The 19,509-nt window shown below is 38.7% G+C and overlaps 1 protein-coding gene across 10 annotated transcripts in view; it reads left to right on the forward strand.

Moving 5' to 3' along the window:
- The window catches only part of Rimklb (ribosomal modification protein rimK like family member B), a 57,864-nt gene extending 38,688 nt beyond the window's left edge, over window positions 1-19,176 (forward strand). For 4 of the 10 annotated variants that reach the window (XM_021248082.2, XM_087214149.1, XM_004869513.3 and 1 more), the window contains 5 exons: window positions 376-462; window positions 2,386-2,589; window positions 9,049-15,821; window positions 16,267-16,405; window positions 18,447-19,176. In XM_021248082.2, coding sequence (XP_021103741.1) covers window positions 376-462; window positions 2,386-2,589; window positions 9,049-9,512 — 755 coding nt within the window. In that variant the 3' untranslated portion in view covers window positions 9,513-15,821; window positions 16,267-16,405; window positions 18,447-19,176. The remainder of the gene's footprint in view (window positions 1-375; window positions 463-2,385; window positions 2,590-9,048; window positions 15,822-16,266; window positions 16,406-18,446) is intronic. The other 6 variants (XM_087214148.1, XM_087214143.1, XM_087214145.1 and 3 more) reach the window with 6 other exon arrangements.
- Window positions 19,177-19,509: the final 333 nt, after the last annotated feature.

A 19,509-nucleotide genomic window follows, 5' to 3' on the forward strand; every position in this document is an offset into this window, starting at 1 on the left:
TCTGGCCAGGGAGAGTGTATCTATTACAGTAAATCTTGGGGCTTTTATGATTTGTATGGGGGAGGAATAAGGGATAAAAATATGAAAAATGGTATAAAATTAGAATTTTTGTTTAGCTAAAAGATACTTAAGTTGGATAATAGAATATGTATAGTTTTGAGATGGCTATTACCTGTTTTAAAACATGTGGTTGTTTTCAATTGATACTCAGTTATACTTGCAATTTATATTTGTATTCTCAGAGAAAAAAAATTAGCCATTAAACTCTTTCCTTCTACCTACCTTGTGCTGCTGGTTTTGATAGCAATAAAATTGATCACAAAATACTTCTGTTATACCTGTTAAATTTTTTTCTTGTTTCTTTTTTTTGTTCAGGTGGCCATGAAAACTTTGCTAAAATGATTGATGAAGCGGAAGTACTGGAGTTCCCAATGGTAGTGAAGAATACACGGGGTCATAGAGGTGCGTATGAGTTGCTAATAAGGCACATAATTTTAAAATTACTCTTGCAAGTTAGTAATTTTAGAAAAAGGCTGTTGAAGAATAATTAGGAATCAGTAAGTGTATGGTAACTCAAACTTACAGAAAGTTACTGCAAGTTTGGTTTGGCTAGAAGCTGTATCTGTTTAGTGGTTTTCCTAGAGATTTAACATGCATAGTTAGACCAAATTCAAATTAATGTTTTTAACCTTCCGCTTCAACAATACAGGGACCTTAAAGCTCTAACTCCAGTTATCTCCCTTTAATTTATATGGTTTGAAGATGAAATATATAAGGTGAAGAAAAACCTTAAAATCTTTCAAAAGATAGTATGTGAAAATAATATACTGACCTCAGGGTAAGGAAGAATTTTTGTTTTGTGTTTTGAGACCAGATTTTGCCATGTAGTTTAGGCTGGCCTCCTGCCTCCGTCTCCGAGTGCTGGGACCACAGGTGTGCACCACCACAGCCAACAGGATCAGGGAAGAATTTTTTAAGGCATAAAGCAATTCATAAATCCAAGATTAGCCCATGTTTATTGCCTTGACAGGAGTGGCTGGATAAAAGTTCAGCTGGGACTGTTGAATATATGAATATTCTTTATATTTGGCTTTTCTAGCCTCCGACCTCCCACAGGGAGTGCTCAACTAACAGAGAAGTTGCATAACGTTTTATGACCCACCCTTAGCTGTCCTATAGAATTGCTTCTACTTTATTTTTTTTGGTTGGAGCAGTGACAGCCCCTCCTGGATTCAGTAGGAAGGGACACAGATCTTGTCATGCAAGAGAGGAATTTATAACCGTATATTGTTTTTTTTAGTTTTTACAGTTTATTAATCCTCTCGTGAAAAACCCGCAGTCACTGCACATAGACACTGCAAAATCTTTACTGCTTTGGCTGTTCTCTGATCTCCAGCTCACTTTTTGCCAGCACCAACATTGGCCTTTGCGATGCCCCTGACTTTCTTCATTCTGTTGTTGTGTTCCTTCTGCTGATTTCTTGATGTCTTTTTCTTCTCATACAGGCCGTGTCTTGCAAGTCTATGTTTGGGTTCATTTTTCTTTGCATAATCCAAAGAATCATAAATCATGCCTTAGCCAGTTGTCTTGCCATCCCTGAAATGGGTTCTGAATCCAAATATAAAAATGACATCCAGTGTAGTCTTGTACATTTTGGCGAGTTTTTCCCGATTTTCTGTCTTGCTTTCCCGGAATGAAGGACATCAATGACCATTTGTTTCCTTTGAAGTCGTCGGTTGAACTTCCAGGTCGGATAGTTACCATGTCATTTATGATGGCAACAGATCCTCAGGCAGCCAGGGAGAAAAAGAATATAACCATATATTGTTACAAAAATGCAACCTACAGCAGTAGAACAGACTAGCAAATTCAGAAATAAATCGAAGTGTGTAGTAACATTGTGTTAAGTTGCTAAATATTAACAGTATTGATATATTATATCGAATGCATATGCTTTAATTTAAAAGGAAAAGGTTTTGCTAATCAATGTGGCTAACATTGGCTAACTTATGGAAGAAGACAAATCTTGACCACTATCTTGTAACATGTACCAAAATAAGTTCTAGTTTACCAAGAGTTTGGGGTTTGTGGGGCTAGGGCAGAATTTTGTTAACTTTGTTTTAATTTTCATTATCTCAGTAATTATCCTAACTAAATTACTTTAAAACAGTTCTAATAAGGAAAATTTAAGAGCAGATTGGATCATAAAAATGTTCAGGTAGGGCTGGGGATTTAGCTTAGTGGTTTCGCCACCTGCTGCACAAGCGCAAGGACCAGAGTTCAATCCCCAGTACAAAAAAAAAAAATGTTCAGGTATTAGATATCAGTCCCCAGTTTGATGACTTACACATATTCTGTGTATTTTATGTGCTTTTTCAATCATAGGCAAAGCTGTTTTCTTGGCACGAGACAAGCACCACTTGGCTGATCTAAGCCATCTTATTCGCCACGAAGCACCATACCTGTTTCAGAAGTACGTGAAGGAGTCTCATGGACGGGATGTTCGTGTCATTGTCGTGGGAGGCCGTGTTGTTGGCACTATGCTACGTTGTTCCACAGATGGGAGAATGCAAAGCAACTGCTCACTAGGTAAAAACAGAGCAGGTGTCTTTCTAGCATATAAAGTAGTTTGTCCAGGGAGGATTTATATATTAGTGTAGATCTTTTTACTTACAGAGTTGAAAAGCTCATTACTTTTCCACATGTGAGTACAATTTGTAAACATACCATCAGTTTAATATCCTGTTGAGTTCTTCTGGCTGTTACTAGATCTCACTGACTCGTGGATTTGCTAGGTTCAGTTTATAAGCAAATTCTTCTATCTATGAGATGTTTGACCAGAGTTAGATACCCTTTTTGGTGATATTCTTATTTGGTGCATAACTAGAGTTCATTTAAGCTGTGTTCTAACCCATTTCACTCATTGGTCCAAACAAGATCACTGGTTCTGATTTATTTAAATATGTATTTTCTGAGATCTATTATTGTTGGAGTGCATCAGACCTAGTTTTGGGGGGTTTTCCTCTTCTCTATTTGTATCCCCTTTTTCGTATCTTTTTTTTTTTTTTTTTTCTGAGACAGAGTCTCAGGCTGGCCCTCAACTCGCTATGTAGCCCAAGCTGGCCTCGAACTTGCAGTGATCCTCCTGCCTCAGCCTCCTAAGTGCTGGGATTACAGCCACTATACTTGCCTCCTTCTTAGTAGTCCTATCCAGCTCGTGCCTTTAAGAACCATTTGTATACTTATTATTTTCAAATTTCTGTCTTCAATTTAGGCTTTTTCCCTGAACTCCTAGTTCATATGAGTAACTGCCAACTACTTAATATCTCCATAACTTACCACCTAATTTAACTCCCTCTGTACACAGTGTATTCATCCCACAATATTCTACCATTTGATGACAGCTCTATTTTTACAGTTTAAATCAGAATATGTAGCCATGCTGATACTTATACCCCACACTGTTATGAACACCTTGAAATATCTCTATTCTTTCAAAAATGTATCCAAGGGGCTGGGGAATGTAGCTCAGTGGCACTGCACCTCCCTGACAAGCACAAGTCCTGAGTTTGATTCCCCATATGGAAAAGAAAAAGAAGAAAAGAAATACTGGGCCAGGGATTTATTTAGCTCAGTGGTGCCACGCCTGCCTCACAAGTGTGAGGTTGTGGGTTCAATCCCCAGTATCAAAAAAAGTATCCAAATCTGACCATTTCTCACCATTTCTACCTCTAATACTGTCTTCTCTTATTTGTTTCAATTCTTAAATATTTTATTCAAAACAGTTACATCTGTTTTCATAAGTAAGATTAGTCCATAATGTTATTTATTTATTTTTTTGTACCAGGGATCAAACTCTGGAACCTTGCACTTGTGAGGCAGGCGGCAGAACCACTGAGCTAAATCCCTGGCCCAATAATGTTAATTTTTTAAACTTTAGCACATTTGATGGTAATGTTATGCTGGCTTTATTTAATGTTTTTTGTTTGTTTGTTTTGGTACCAGGGATCGAACTCAGGACCTCACACTTGCCAGGCAGGCGTGGTGCCACTGAGCCAAATCCCTGGCCCTTATTTAATGTTTTGACTTAATGTATTGGAGAGCTTTTAGTCTTCCTAGCACGTTCTGTGTAGCCAGAGTGACATTGGAATGAAGCTAGCTTAACTGTCAGTGCCTTAGGGTGTAGCACGTATGCTTGGGACCCCGGTAGGGCCTGCTGGCTGGGCAGAGCTTTTTCAGGGCTTGAGCTGGACTGGGGTGAGGTGGGGTGGAGTTTGGCCCAGTCCAGGTTTGAGGAGGTGACAGCTAGGAGGCAGCCTGCCACAGGGACCCTCAGTTTCCTAGCTCGAGTGAGCCCCTGGCCAGGCCTCAGTTTCTTTGTAGTCAGGGTGGTAAACATCTCCTGCCTTCTGTTGTGTGTGTCTCTGAAGCACCTCCAGAGCAGCAGACTGGGTGCAGGTGGGCAGCCATGCTCCCTGGCTCCCAGAAGTCCCCAGTCCCTGTCTACCATTGCAGGGAGATCTATGCCCTTTGGGGCTTACGGTCCCCAGCCTTTCCCTCAGCTGAACAAGGAAGGTATTGGGGTACCAGTCTCATGTCTTCCCTCAAAGGATATGTGATGGCACAGGGCAATGGGGCTCCTGTGAGTAACAGGGAAACTGAGCTGGTGGAACTGGCTGAACTGACCCCTGCTAGAAGAGAAAGGCAAATGGCTTAATCCAACTCAACCAAAGCTAAAGGACCAAAATGCCCAGTGTCAGTGAGTGCCAGTGGACAGAAGCAGGAGTACTCCTGGGACTCCTTTGGTGGCATTGTGCCCACCATGCACTTCACCGTTGCTCAGGGCTCTGTCAGCCACCAGAGGGACCAGGTGGGCTGGCTGTTCTTCATGGCTGTGGTGCACAGCACTAGAGCTGCTTAGATTCCTAATGCCTGCTTTCGTGGAAATTTTGACATATGGTCCCAGTCTCATCAGATTTTTCACATCCTGGTGATAGCAGTGGTACTTGTTTACTTTTATCAGGTCTCCAGCCTTTAAGATTTCTTCTCTGACTTTTTATTACAGGCTTGTCCAACCTATGCCTGGTAGGCCATCTACCCTCTTTTTTCCTCCTAAAAAAATGTTACAGATATAACATTATAATGTTATAGTAACATAGTAACACTATAGTAATGTATAGTAACATTGTATAACAAATTGCTGGGTGTGGTGGCACATGCCCATGCACCATCCCAGCCTTCCTCTACCTTCAGCAAGAAGATCAGAACAGCTTTACTTTTACCCCACTCCTCCTATTGATTCATTCACAGAACAATTAGTTTTGAGCGCGTTCTATAGGTTAACTACCTGTTATAGCAGTAGTTTCTATATAACTGTGAACAAAACGGAAATCTCTGCTCTCACAGGCTTTGCAGTTCAGTTGTTTTTTCCTTTGTGTACTAGGGATTGAACCCACAGCCACATGGTACGTAAGCTTTCTGTCACTAAGCTACGTCTCCAGACCTTTTTATTTTATAACAGGCTGGCCTCAACTTGGGATCCTCTGATCTCAGCCTTCAGAATAGCTGGGATTACAGGTGTGTTCTGCAACACCAGCCCTATAATCCAGAGTTTTGCTGAAACCATTTAATAGTTTTGGTTTGCATGTAGATTTGAATTTCTCTTACAGTATCTCTTTCTATTTCAACTTAACATCATCCATTTCCAGATAGTCTTTTTTTATCCATATAAAATTATCTAGATTGCAAAATTCATTTTCACCATTGTTTACTCCCCATCTTTGTCTTCTGATGTCTTTATGTTTGTGCTTAGTCATATATTAGTATGTTGGTGTCTCTTCTAGATTATTCTCCCTGGTAGGAATGTGACAGCTACCCTTGCAGATCTTTCTCTGTGAGGTGAGAGCAGTATCTTGGGTGAGATACAGTTCTAACATGGTGTCTTAGTTACTTTCCTCTAGTTCTTGAGACAAAATACCCCACTCAGGGCTGAGGATTTAGCTCAGTGGTTGTGTCACCTGCCTCGCAAGCGCAAGGACCCAAGTTTGATACCCTGGTACCAAAAAAAAAAAAAAAAGAAAAAAGAAAAATACCCGACACCCAAAGCTAAAGAGGAAAGGGTTTATTTGCTCAGTTTGTTGAGGTTTCGGTCCATAATCGCCTGGCTTCAAGGCAGGGATGGCAAACAGGCATCTCAGAGGAGAAACAACATGGTGTGCAAAAGGTAGCAAAAGTAACAAGGGACCTTAACAAGGTCTTTCTGTCCCTTTTATCCCATCGAGACTACCAGGATTAGGGCAGTGCCAAATCAATCAGTCACATGGTTTAGTGATCACATGCTCTAGATTCAGTCACCTGTGAGGGGACATCTGGACCCAAACCATAACATGGTAAGACTCTAGCTTCAACTCAGCTGCCTTGAAGATTGTTGCAGTTAAATGTCCAAATCTTTTCAATTTCTGTTTCCTTTGTAGGTTATTTATTTATCTGTTTATTTTTCCAGTACCAGGGATTGAACTTGGGACCTTGTGCTTTCAAGGCAGGCACGGTGCCACTGAGCTAAATCCCCAGCAATCTTGACTCTTCTTTAAAGTGTTCTTATTTTCTTTTTTGTTTTTGTTTGTTTTGTTTTGTTTTTTGAGACAGGATCTTGCTATGTATTCCAGGCTGGCCTTGAATGTAGCTCAGGCTGTCCTCAAACTTGTGGCGATCCTTCTTCCTCAGCCCACTGAGTGCTGCCACCACACCCAGAATATTTTTATTTCTGCCATTCAAGTGGTAGAGTTTTAGCTTGTGGTCCTGTCAGGGCTCACTCTGCTCTGGGTGTTTGGCGTGCTCTGTGAAGCCTTAGGCCCTCAGATGTCAGAGCCTCCCGTTTCCTGGACTCAGTATTCTTCCCACCTCTTCAGCTCTCCTGCCCAGTACTTTTGGGCCTGTCTGTGGTCAGAGGCAGCACCACACTCACATGTCAGCTGTACTGCTGTGGATACATGAGCTGTCTCACACAGACTCTTCTCTAAATTCCTTGCTTTCCAGTCTTAATTCAGCTTCCTGAAGCTGGGCTCCAAGTGAGAATTCTTCCTCTCAGCAGCAAGGACCAAGTCTTCAGCAGTATTCTGCTGGTTACTCAAAGACTGGATGTATTTTCTTAAGAATGGAGGGGGCCTATTGAGGAAGAGATGTATTCGAGTCACCATATTCTCAGAATCCATACCATTCTTTCAATCACTATTTTGTATCTTTATCATTTTTACCAATAAAAATTAATAACGTTTGTCATATAAAATAAAATGACCTGATCATACTCTGCAAAAGTTACTCAGCCAGCCCTCCATATCTGCACTTTCTGTCTCCATGGAGTCAACCATCTGCAGATCGAAAACATTTTTTAACATGTTCCAAAAAGCAAAACTTGAACTTCCACACACCAAGCACGGTGCTGAATCCACATGAACCAGATGCCCTGTTGACACCCCTGCTATAGCCTCCACTGACTCATGGCTCCTCAGTCTCCCTCCAGCATGCACTGTTTGACCCTTGTTCTCTTGCAGTCTCCTCTGTGTACTTTGTCATCAGGCCTGCAGAGGTCATTGGCTCACCTCTGTACCAAACATTCACAGACCTTTTTTTTCTTGTTATTATTCCTAAACAATATAACTGCTTTTTACATAGTGTTTACATTGTATTGGATATTATAAGTAATCTAGAGATGATTTGAAGTATATAGGAAGACCAGTGTGGTGGCACTGGTCCCAGCACTCAGGAGGCTGAGGCAGGAGGATAGCTGTGAGTTCGAGGCCAGCATAGAATACATAGTAAGACCCTGTCTCAAAAGAAAGAAAAATATATAGGAGGATGTGTGTAGCTAATGTGCAAATACCACTATGCCCTTTTATATAAGGGCATCAGCATTTGCAGAGTGTCATGTTTCTGGGAGTCCTGGAACCCTGCTCGTTTGTAGATACCCAGAGATGAGGGGCAACTGTATTTACTACACATATTATTATACATTATTATAAGATGAGCTTCAGGGGAAGTTTAAAAACCCCATAAATAAAGCTGGGCATTGTGGTGCAGCCTGTAACCCCAGTACTGTGAGAGGTTGAGGTAGGGGAATTGCAAGCCCTGTCAACTTAGTGGCTTAGCAAGGTTCTGCCTCACAGTTAGTAATGACCATAGAAACATAACTGTTTACTGACTGATGTGCGCCTACGACCTGCTGCTTGGACTTCCAGCCAGTCTTTTTCATACTGTTCGGTACATCTTGTTGATAGAGCCTCAGTGTCTCTTGTTTGTACAGTACACTTGTTTATACAATACTCTAATTTTTCCTGGTGGTACTGTACAGTACATGATTATATATTACAGTACTGCATGTAGGAATTAGGCAAACAAAAGCAAAGTCATCAAGTTGGAGTTTACTTTGACCATTTCTTTGTTCTGAATATTGTAATATATGTGATATATACAATTCCCCATTTAGTGACCAATTTTAATGACTTAGTCATGGGGACAGAACTCAGTTGTTAAACAAGGAATGTCTTTCATAATAAATGGGTTGGGGATGTAGCTTAGTAGGAAGACTCTGGGTTCAATCCTCAGTCCCAAGAAAAAAGAAAAGAAAAATACTAAATTATTGATTATTTGAGAGACTGTGTAGGGATACAATCCCCAATGAAGGACAAGCAAAAATAATCCCTAAAGAAGGGAATCCACATGACAAAAATCCCGACTTTTTTTTTTTTTTTTTTTTTTTGGTACTGGGGATCAAATTCAGGACCTTGCGCTTGTGAGGCAGGCAGTAAATCCCTGGCCCTCAAAATCCCAATTTTAAACTAGAATAAATAGCAGGTTTTTTTCGCTGTTGACTTTTTTTTTTTGTATCAGGGATCAAACTTGGGACCTTGCGCTGGAACTGCTGAGCTAAATCCCCAGCCCCCGCCCCCCCTTTTTAAATTTTTTCACTGTTGACTTTTAAGTGAGGATTAGCCTAGGAGGTCAACTTTAATTTTGCTCTGAAGTTTCTCATGTTTGTTTTTCTTTTGCCAGGTGGTGTGGGAATGATGTGCTCACTCAGTGAACAAGGGAAGCAGCTAGCTGTCCAGGTGTCCAATATCCTGGGAATGGATGTGTGTGGCATTGACCTGTTGATGAAAGATGACGGCTCTTTCTGTGTCTGCGAGGCCAATGCAAATGTAGGTTTCATCGCCTTTGATAAGGCTTGTAATCTAGATGTAGCTGGTATCATAGCGGACTATGCCGCCTCCCTTCTGCCCTCTGGCCGGCTCACCCGGCGTATGTCCCTGCTCTCCGTGGTGTCCACGGCCAGTGAGACTAGTGAGCCGGAGCTGGGTCCCCCTGCCAGCACTGCTGTCGACAACATGAGCGCAAGCTCCAGCTCTGTCGACAGCGACCCTGAAAGCACGGAGCGAGAGCTGCTCACCAAGCTCCCAGGGGCCCTGTTCAACATGAACCAGCTGCTAGCCAATGAGATCAAACTCCTGGTGGAGTGACTGCCAGTCAGGAATTAACCAATAAAACCCTTGTAAAATTTTCTTTTCAGTTTTTTTTTTTTTCCTTTTTTTAACCAACTTGCAATGCTGTTCATGGAAGATGCTTAGGAGAATGAGAGAAAATTGGTAGGCTTAGTTAGAAGAAGGGGGAATAAATGTTACTCTGCTAGTAACTTACTGACTTTCATTACAGATGCTATACAGAGGCAGAAGCAGTTATAAAAGAGTCAAGCTCTCATAGTTAACTTTTAAATTACTACAAAATTTGTATGCTCTCAGGCCACGCCATGAGGAGCGTGAACATTTTGTTCATGGTCCCTTGCTTTTGTTTTTATATGAAAAATGTTTGGGTACAAATACCTGATAGCATAACTTTACATTGTATTGTGAGATCTGTAAAGAGTGGAGAAAACATCTACCTAAATTACAGGAACTTTTATAGACAAATCTGAAAATTCTGACATTTCACTGTTAGCAGCTTTAGTTCTTAGTAGTTTATGAAATCTCAAAGGGCTCTTATTGGGATTTCTCATTTTTGTGTTTTGTCTTTGTTTTTTCTCTTAATCTGGGTGGGAGGGAAAAGTGAATATAACCCAATAAAGGCTTTTTAATGACAAAATTGGCATGTTTGCATGATGAAAGGAAATGAACAGTATTGCAATGTCTGGTGTACAAAATGACATTTACTCAATGTAGATAAAGTTACTCTAGTTTGAAATATGTGCATTGACTCGTGTGTGTTAGTGCTTTAGTCTTTTTGAAAGATATATGCTCTGTTAATGTTGCTTTTTTTAATACATGCTAGTCTAACTTTCCCTGCTCTATGCCTGCATCTTTAACAATGGCCAAAGTGAGAAAAATGCAACCTTTTTGTTAACAAGACACTGACTTGAAACATGTACATTTAAAGCCTTTTCTTTTTTCTTTCTGTGGTTGGACATTTAAAGAATAAGGACAAGGAAAAATATTTTTAGGGGACAAGTCAAGGGCCTATAAGTTCTTAAGTACACAACTGAAGTTGCTTCTGATGCCAGCATTATGTATTTGCATTTTTCACATCTTCCAAGGGAGTGTATATATGTGTGTGTGTGCACGCATGCATGTGTATATGGTTTGCTTTTTGTTTATACCAGCCAAACAAAAAAAGATAGATTCTAGAGAATAGAGCATGACAGGGAACAGTTTTTTTATTTTAAAAAGCAGATGAGTTGTTTTCATGACTTACACTCCCCTGGCGTAGAGATAATTACCTGAAGACATAAGGAGAATAGATGTTTCATTATGTATTTGTATGATGTTTGATTTTTTTGTTTTGTGACTGTTCCATGTATGATTTATTCAAGGCCATATGCTTTCCTTCAGTGCTTATGGCTATGCATTCTCTCTCTTTTTGCACATAGGATTTGGGGTGGGTGGCCTTGTTTTTGGTTTGGGAATTTATTTAGCAGTACTGAGTCTCATATAGCCCTACTTTTAAGCCTTCAATACTGACTACTCTTTATATTCCTTTATTTTCTGAATTTATAAAAGCCCCATACTGCATACGAGCCTTTAAAATATGGATAATAACTATTCCAGTGATGGGTTTGCAAGGTGTGTTAAGAAATGGAGGTACTACAGAGCTCAACATAATTTTTTAAACAGCAAGTTCTGTCTCCCCTACAAATCCTCTGAAGCTTTTACCCAAGCCCTTTCTTGCCTCTTCAGTGCTATTTTCCTTCAGGTGGACCTTAACATAATTTCTTGGACATACTATGTAGAGAAACTTTGAGGCAATAATAAAAGGTCAGTATTCACCAGATCTAACAGAGGTTTGATCATGCTTACTTGTACAGTTTTCCCCTCATTTAAAAAAGGCATGTAATAAACTTGGTTTTTTTCTGTAGATTTAAGTAATATTAAAATTGAGTGAAAGGTTGACTGTGGCAAATAGAATAGCACCTCTACTCTGTGCACTGTCTCATTCACCTCAGAGAAAGGAACCCGAGAGGGCTTTCTAATCTTCAGGGTATTCTGACTGCATCTAAAAGAATTTGACTTGCACAAAGCTGTGGGGCCTCACACAAGTACCTCTGACTCATTAACAGGAAGAACGATACTTGGTACTTTTGCTGAATGACCATATTTTGGAGGGTGCATACTATTTGGTTTAGAGAAATAAAGAATTGCTTAATCAAGCCATCATTCCTATGTTCTTATAGAGACCATCTGATTGCCACATAATACTAGATACATTTTATTTGAACAGTTATATATTACATGTATGTATGTATATATATATATATATATATATATATATAGGTTAGTGCATTCAAAAATAAATAGAAGATCCTTTTTATTTAATGAAAAACTCATTTTGTGTTGGTGGGATAAAGGACCAAGAGAAATGTAGTCAGCTGCTTTTTAACTTTTATCAAATTAGGCAACTATATATTAGAAGAAATAGCTGAAATTATTTCACTTACAGTTTTACTCAATTTACTCATCTTCTGTGCATTCACATTATATTAAAACATATCTTTACCAACCTATTTGTGGATTTTACACTCACACCTTAGAGTGAAAAGGGCAGGGATGGTCATTTGAGACTTTCACAATATGGGTATCTTCTTGAGTTCCCTCTAAAATTAAAGAATAAGAACAGATCACTCAACGCACTTAAACAGCGTTAAATATTTAAGTGGCAGTTGAATTTATTTTCATAATTGTTTATTAACTTTTGTATAATCTTCATTACTTTTTGAGAGAAAAAAATGTATTTATCAAATATGTGTAATCATTATCATGCCAAAATCTGAATGCTGTAAAATTTTTGTATATTGTTAAAATTGTAATTCTAAAAAAAAAATTGTAATTCTAAATTGTATTTTTTAAATAATTCTTTCTGATGTTGTTTTTATGTCACCCATGATGAAAACTGGACTTTGATATCTATACATATGAACTATTCCACTGAAAAATTTTTAATAGTCTTTTTTCTTTTTTGGTGCCTATAATTGGTCATTTCTGCTGGCCTTTCTCCAATGAACTCTGAAATCTTTCTATATGTGCTATCAATAAGAGAAGTACCCTGGAACATTAGAAAAATCCAGCAAGAGACTTGCTTTCATCAAGCCCTTTACCAGACTTTGAGCAAAGGTACTGAAGGCATTGAAAAAAGTCATTGACTTTCAAGATCATCTCTTCTTTTTCTCAAGAAGAAAGCAATGGAAAAATAAATTATCTTCATTCAGTGAACCCCCAATTTGGGGCTTGGGGGAGCTTAGAGACATTGTGAAATCAAATCTTGTGTTATTTTTCACCTGGCTCGCTCTTTTTGAGAAGGTTAATGGGCTATTTGGCTGGTGAGACACGATCCCCTCCTAAGAAAATGTAGGTGCTCAGACAGGTAACCTCTGCTGCTACTGTTTTTATTTGTTTGTTTGTTTAATTTTATTTAAATTTTGTTTTATTGTACTAGGATTTTTTAAAATGTAATATATTGCAGGATTTATAACCAGGTTCACTGCTTTCTTTTTTCTTTCTTAAAAAAAGTTTCATTTAACATACAATTTAGGCACCTTTGAAGCTTGGATTTTGGAATGTTTCAGTAGTGGACAGAAATCTGCTGTTGGAATCTTCTAGTCTTTCAGGTTTAATTTGAAATGTTTTTAGTTTTGTTTTGGATTTTTGTGTGCTATTTTATTTCCTTTATACCAGTACCATTTTGCCATGCTGTTTTGGGGTGGCTGCCTAACTCTAGTGAAAAATTTTTCTATATTAATGAAAATTTGGCTTTTAAAATTCCTTAATGTTTTACATTTAAAAAATATTTTTAAAGAAATATTCTAACTGTTTGCACTGTTACTGTTCTTTGCCAGCCTTTTCAGGAGCCAAAAAAAACCAAATACAAACAAACAAAAATATACCCAGAGAAAAAACTTTCCTTCTTCCCCCTTCCTGATGATGAGTGAGAAGTATTGAGAACTTTCGGGGTCAGTGCCCTTCTAAACTCCCCTTCCCCCAATAATGCAGCTGTGTAATGAATGCTAAATGCAGCGGTTTGGATTCAGTCACAGCCCCAGCCGGCTGGCAGGTAATTTGACTCTCCTTTCTTTCCACCACAAGGCTAACTTTACTTTCTTTTATAAAAAATTTCCTTTCTTTGTGCACTTTAAAGGCAACCACGAGTTTGTCATAACTCACTTGTTAAAAAACGCATTAACATGTCAAATAATTTGATTGAAGAAGAGCTTTTGGGGATAAAGTTTGAGTTGATTGGGATGAACTCAGGACTTCTGTGGGAATTTTGTTTAGGCATTTCGATAACTCCACTCTTTGCATATATGTCTATAATGAAATAATTCAGAGTGTGACTTTTTTGGCTTTGTTTTTGTTTTGGGTTTGTTTGTTTCTTCCATTGTGCTACTCTGGCTTAAGCTTTTTCAGGGGTTGGTGTTCCGAATACAAAGTGAGCTCACAGTATAAAGACATCAATTAGGAGTTGACAGGTATGGAAAACTAGTTTTGAAAAGGTAAAAGTAAGCTCTAGGTTCTATGTATGGAAAAACCCCACCATAGCACTCAGTTGGCCTTAGTGCTTCTCCTTTTGTAACATGGTTATGAAAGCGAAAGGTAGCAGTGACATGTAGATTAAATTAGGAGCAGTATGACAGCAGAACCAATCATTTCAGCGTTTCTGAGACACTGTGTCAAAAAAAACATGAACACTTTGAGGTTATCATACAATTGTGGCTTAAACACTCCGAAATTACAGTTTGAAGCAGATAGGGAAGTATTTCTGAAGCACAATGTGGTTGAACAGACTAACCAAGAGCATGCCAATAGTTAGGGGCAGGAACAGGAATACAGCTTGCTCATTTTGATAGCCTTCTGTCCCAGTCCACTTGCCCTTTTCTGCTTTCTGCTGCCCTCAACCATCACAGGTAAAGCTCCTATATCATTTTGGGCAATAATCCTCTTTCTAGTAGATAAGATTTCATTGAAAGTAGCCAGGTCCCTTTCCAGCATGTGCTTCTGCATAATTTTATCCTGTGACTTTAAATGTCCTATCCAAAGTGGCTCGACATCACTAGATGACTAGTGACTAGGAAATCCTGGCCATAGGTGCTCTTTTTGCAGTGGAGGAGGGCATGTAATAGGTCATTAGCCCGTTCTGTGCGTCAGTTGACTCATAAAAGATAGGGACAGTCTCCTGAACACCTTTAGTCACAAGTAATTCTCTGTTGAACTGAAATATACCACTAAAGGGATCCCAGCTAAACTCCTGCAAGAATTGCTGGTGTATACTCAAGCTTGCCTAGGAGACCTTCGTGCCCTCCTAATAGAATGGCCACCATTAGTGTGTGTAGCACATGTGACCGCCCAGGGCGCGGGGGTTCTAACAACCTCCATTCTGCCCACACTGAAATACTGCTGGTTTGCAAAGAATCATCTCACTTTTACATTTTACCGTATTCACATTTACTAGGTGAACCTTATTTATGTAGTATGTGTACCTGGCTGCTACTGTGGGGTTTGGGAACGTGAGGGGTGGGGTGAACTGTTGTTGTTTTGGGTTTCAGTCAGACAGACTTCCCTGTGCCCCAGTTCCCAGAAGCACAGCAGGCCTGTAGGAGCACCTGTGGGAACGGCGCAGTCCTGACATCACCACCTTCTCCTGCTCAGGCGCATCCCATACACAGAGGTCAAAAGGGTGGGGTTTGAGATTGGGGAAGGAATGAGAAAGTAGAAACAATATTGCAGTGCCACTGTTGACTAGCCTTTGGTGTTTATCTCAGTGTTTGTTTTATTTCTTGATATTTTTTAAAGTTGGCGAAATTACGCATTTATTTTGGGGTGAAGGTAGTGGGAGGGTGGAACAAAAACAGGTCATGACTGTTCTCATTAGCTCATTACTAGATATATTATTCCTTACTAGCTAATGTACAATAAAATTTGAAATGTGAACTCCAGTGACAAAAAAGAATGGGAATATAAATAAATGAATCTTAGATTTTAACAAGCAGAGAACACTTAATGCTGTGCTAATGCCCAGTTCTCCTACAACTGCTACAATATTTGTCATTCTGTCTTTTGTTCCCCTGATTTTTCTATGTATGTATATACAGTCTGAGGAAATATGCTTTAATGATTAGCCCTTTTTAAAGGACTTAATGAATTTATTTTCTTGCAAAGAAAAAAATCTAGTGCTTATGTGGGCATACAAATGCTACCCTATTTTAAATATAGGTGGCGTATGTGTTCGTGCTTTAATGTATTCAGAGCCATTGGGCAATAAGCAGTCCAGAACATTGAAAACTCAAACAGGTAAAGCACCTAACACCCCTAGTTTCTAGAATTACTTTTAAAAATTCTTTTATAATGATACGTCTTCCACAGATTTTTTTTGGTGATCTCTGAATTTTAATTTTGCAGTTGTAAACTGGGTAGACAGAATTATAGATTGTGTATGTATTGATAGATGGTAGGGGTAGGTAAAGAGAACGGGGATGGCTTATTGAGATGGCAGCTACTTAGTGTCTAAATCTTTCTACTTCCTTCCTTTTTAAAATTTTCCCAGTTTAGCATGAGCAATGATCATACATTGTGCGATTTTTTTTTTTTCCTGTAATTGGGACTTCTGTTTCTGATTTTTTTGGGGGAATATCTGGAGCAGACATGGAAAATTTGGTGCAAATGTGAAAATATGAAATTTTTTCTGTTAAATGTGAGCAGTAAGCAAGAACTTTTTCTATATACCCTTCTGCTGCAGCAGAGAAATAAACTGGTAGGTGGCAGCAGAGGAAGGAGGAATTCTTCAGATTGATGGCTACTGACAATACCAAGTGAAGCAAGGGGGACAAAGAAGTGGAAAAATAAGACTGAAAATTACTGGATTTTGACTTTAAGTGGTAAGTTATTTGCAACTAATAATATGTTTTCAGTCTGGTACCAGTGTTATGTGTTACATGATTACATACTGTGGCACATAATTATAAATGCCTACAAGGTCTTTGCTGTAGGTTGAATTTGACTTATTTATCTGGTATATTACCTTTCTTTACTTTGAAAAATAACTGATGGTATGCAGATTGAGTTTTTAAAATCCAATACACTGGTGACCTTTAGTGATGACAAAAATTGCACTCTAAATTTGATTTGATCAAATCTAATCAGATTTCATTTTTTTTAAAGCCCTATTAGAGAAATGTGGTTAACCATTTTATAAAATTAAGACTATTTCAGGCCGGGGATTTAGCTCAGTGGTTTCGTCGCCTGCTACGCAAGCGCAAGGACCTGAGTTCGGTCCCCGGTACCAAAAAAACAAAACAAAACAAGACTATTTCCTTTTTGTAGAAATGCTGAAGGAACAACTAAAGAATGTAACTTGAAAAAAAATCATGGGAATAATGAGATCAGTTCTGCTGGTTCTTTTTGATCTGATCCCACATGCTTGTCACTGTGCATGCCCATCAGTTCCACTTGCTAATCTGGCTCCATTCCCTTTCCTCTTTCTTGGACTCTGTTCTCTAGACTCAGTATGTCCGGATGCTTTTCTTTCTCTTCCTTCTGAATTTACTTAGCCTGTGTTGCCATTTTCCATCTCTGCGGCCTCTTTGGGAGTATTTGTCCCTCTCTGCACCCTCCTCCTCGCCTGCCTTGCATTTTTGTGTCATCTGCCTGGCATCTACACTGTTTTTACGTATGTGAACCATATTACCAGCATTGTGATTCTGTACATTTCAGAATTGAGCAAGGCTGATAAAAGAAGGTAAATGGTATTTTGAAGTCCCCTAGAAGTAGAGTATAAATATCAATTCTTAAATTTATAGTGAGATGTAGAATTCTAAATTCACTTAACTACTTAATTATAGTATCTTCATTTCTTCAGGCAACCAAACTATATAAAATCATTTGAACAGAAATGAAAAACACATGGTGCTTAAGTTTTTGAGTGCTAGGTATCAAACCCAGGGCCTTGTGCATGCGAGGCAAGCCACACCCCAAGCCATATTTAGACTTTAATTTCAACTTCTTGTTGTGTTGTGTTGTTTATTTATTTATTTGGTACTGGGGATTGAACCCAGGGAGTGCTGAGCTACTTCCCTAGCTCTCTTTCGTTTCTTGAGACAGGAACTCACAGTGTAGTCCAGAGTGACCTTGAACTCTCAGGGATTCTCCTTAGCCTCCTGAGTGCTGGGATTACAGACAGCCATCCCTCCCAGCTCAACTGTTTTTTAAAATTTGTTTTGATACAAGGTTTCCCTGAGTTTCCCAAGCTGGCCTTGAACTTGTAGTCATCCTGCTGGGATTAAGACATGCCACCAAACCCGGCCTATTATAGCATTGTTAGGGAATAATACCACTGAAACATTTTTGTATGATTGAATTTTTTTTTAAATCCTTACAAATATTTAGTGTTTCCATTTAGGTTGACTTTTATAAATTGTTAAGATATTTCTAAGGAACAGTTTAATTCCTGGGAAAATACACTTAACTAGGTATCTGTCTAAAATAATTCACAAAACTCATGGAAAAGAAAAAGGTATGAGCTCTTGTAGTGACAGTGTCTTAGCTGCAATGTTAAGGGCCTTAAAATTGAGTGGATGACTCTTCAGCCCCTAGAGAGAATTAACTGTGACAGTTTACAATTGTTTCTCATGGAGAAAGGTCAAATAAATTTGGGAAATAAACTTGCTCTTTCAAATAGGAATAAGAATAGCTGTTATTGTAATGATAAGAATATTAAATATCTCCTAAGTCAGAATCAGAGTGTACCTTTGTTAGGTGAGGTCACAAGACAGCTGATGGTAGTTTTTGGTAGTCTAGCCAGTTTTTAAATATTTTATTGTCACATTAGTTGATTTTCTGTCTTTTTTACTCTTTTCTCTGTCCTGACTATAGAGACTATTTAAATCTGATATAAGTGAGTTGTATGTGTTTTTCCCCCAGGTTTTCTTGAAGTAACCAGTGATCCTTGCTTACCTCAGTGACAGAATGGATGAAGATGGGTCTGACTCTGTTTTCTCAAGTGGAAAATAGAAATATACAACAAGAAAGCAGTCGCTTTAACCTCTTTCTAAAATAAAAACGCCATGAACTGGCAGTGAAATAGCATGGAGCATGACTTGTCCTTTTGGCAGCTGTTTGTACCCACTCTGTCCTGTATGAATTTTCTGAGGTCTGGATATCTAGACTTGGTGTCTAGCTCCATGTGTCTTTTTTCTTTTTTCCTTTTCCACTCCTCACCTTTTGCAGGTTGGAACTCTTGGTTCCTTTGGTTCTTGCTCTCTGCCTGATCTCTCTGTAATATCTTCAGGAAGGATTGATCCTTTGGCACATGAGCAGGCACTAAAATATGTACTAGATGGAGTTCTCTCTGTCCTTTCACACTTTGTGTGCTGAATAACTATTGTTGTATTTTTTAATCTCAAGAATACTTCTGACAAGGCATGTACTTTTTCTACTTTCTGTACTACATTCTATAGTCGGATATTCATACTGTAGTCCTGTCACTTAATGGTTACATGGTCCTTGGAAAAGTCACTCTTCAAAACAGATTATTTGTTAAAAAATGAAAATGAAATAACTGTACCTAGCTTTATTAGCCTCATGTACTATAATATATGTATAGTGCTTAGCACATAGTTGAGTATTTAATAAATATTGTCCATTCTGTAAACATTGGTTATTGAAACCTTATTCAAAGGTAGTGAATCTTTAAATTTTTTAACCCTAAGTCTATTAAGCTTTTCTTTCTTGGTTGTCTTTCAGATTTTCTATTTAAACTTCTTTCACAAGCTCTTCATGTTGGATGGAACATTGTATATGTGGAGTTGTGGCACTTTTAGTAATCTAGACTGATAAATTCTTATCTCCATATTTTGTTGGCTGTGGAATTTAATGCAAGAAAAAAATCTCACTTTTTCCTCCACACTTGCCTGTCAACTACTCATCACACAAAAAAATTTGTTTTTTGCTCTTCTACTGGAAAAATCTGTCTTGGCTTAAGGAA

Source organism: Heterocephalus glaber, unplaced genomic scaffold (genome assembly GCF_053883595.1).
Source record: "Heterocephalus glaber isolate CG9 unplaced genomic scaffold, H.glaber_assembly_v1.0 deba00001444, whole genome shotgun sequence".
In the NCBI taxonomy this organism is placed as follows: Eukaryota; Metazoa; Chordata; class Mammalia; order Rodentia; family Bathyergidae; genus Heterocephalus; species Heterocephalus glaber.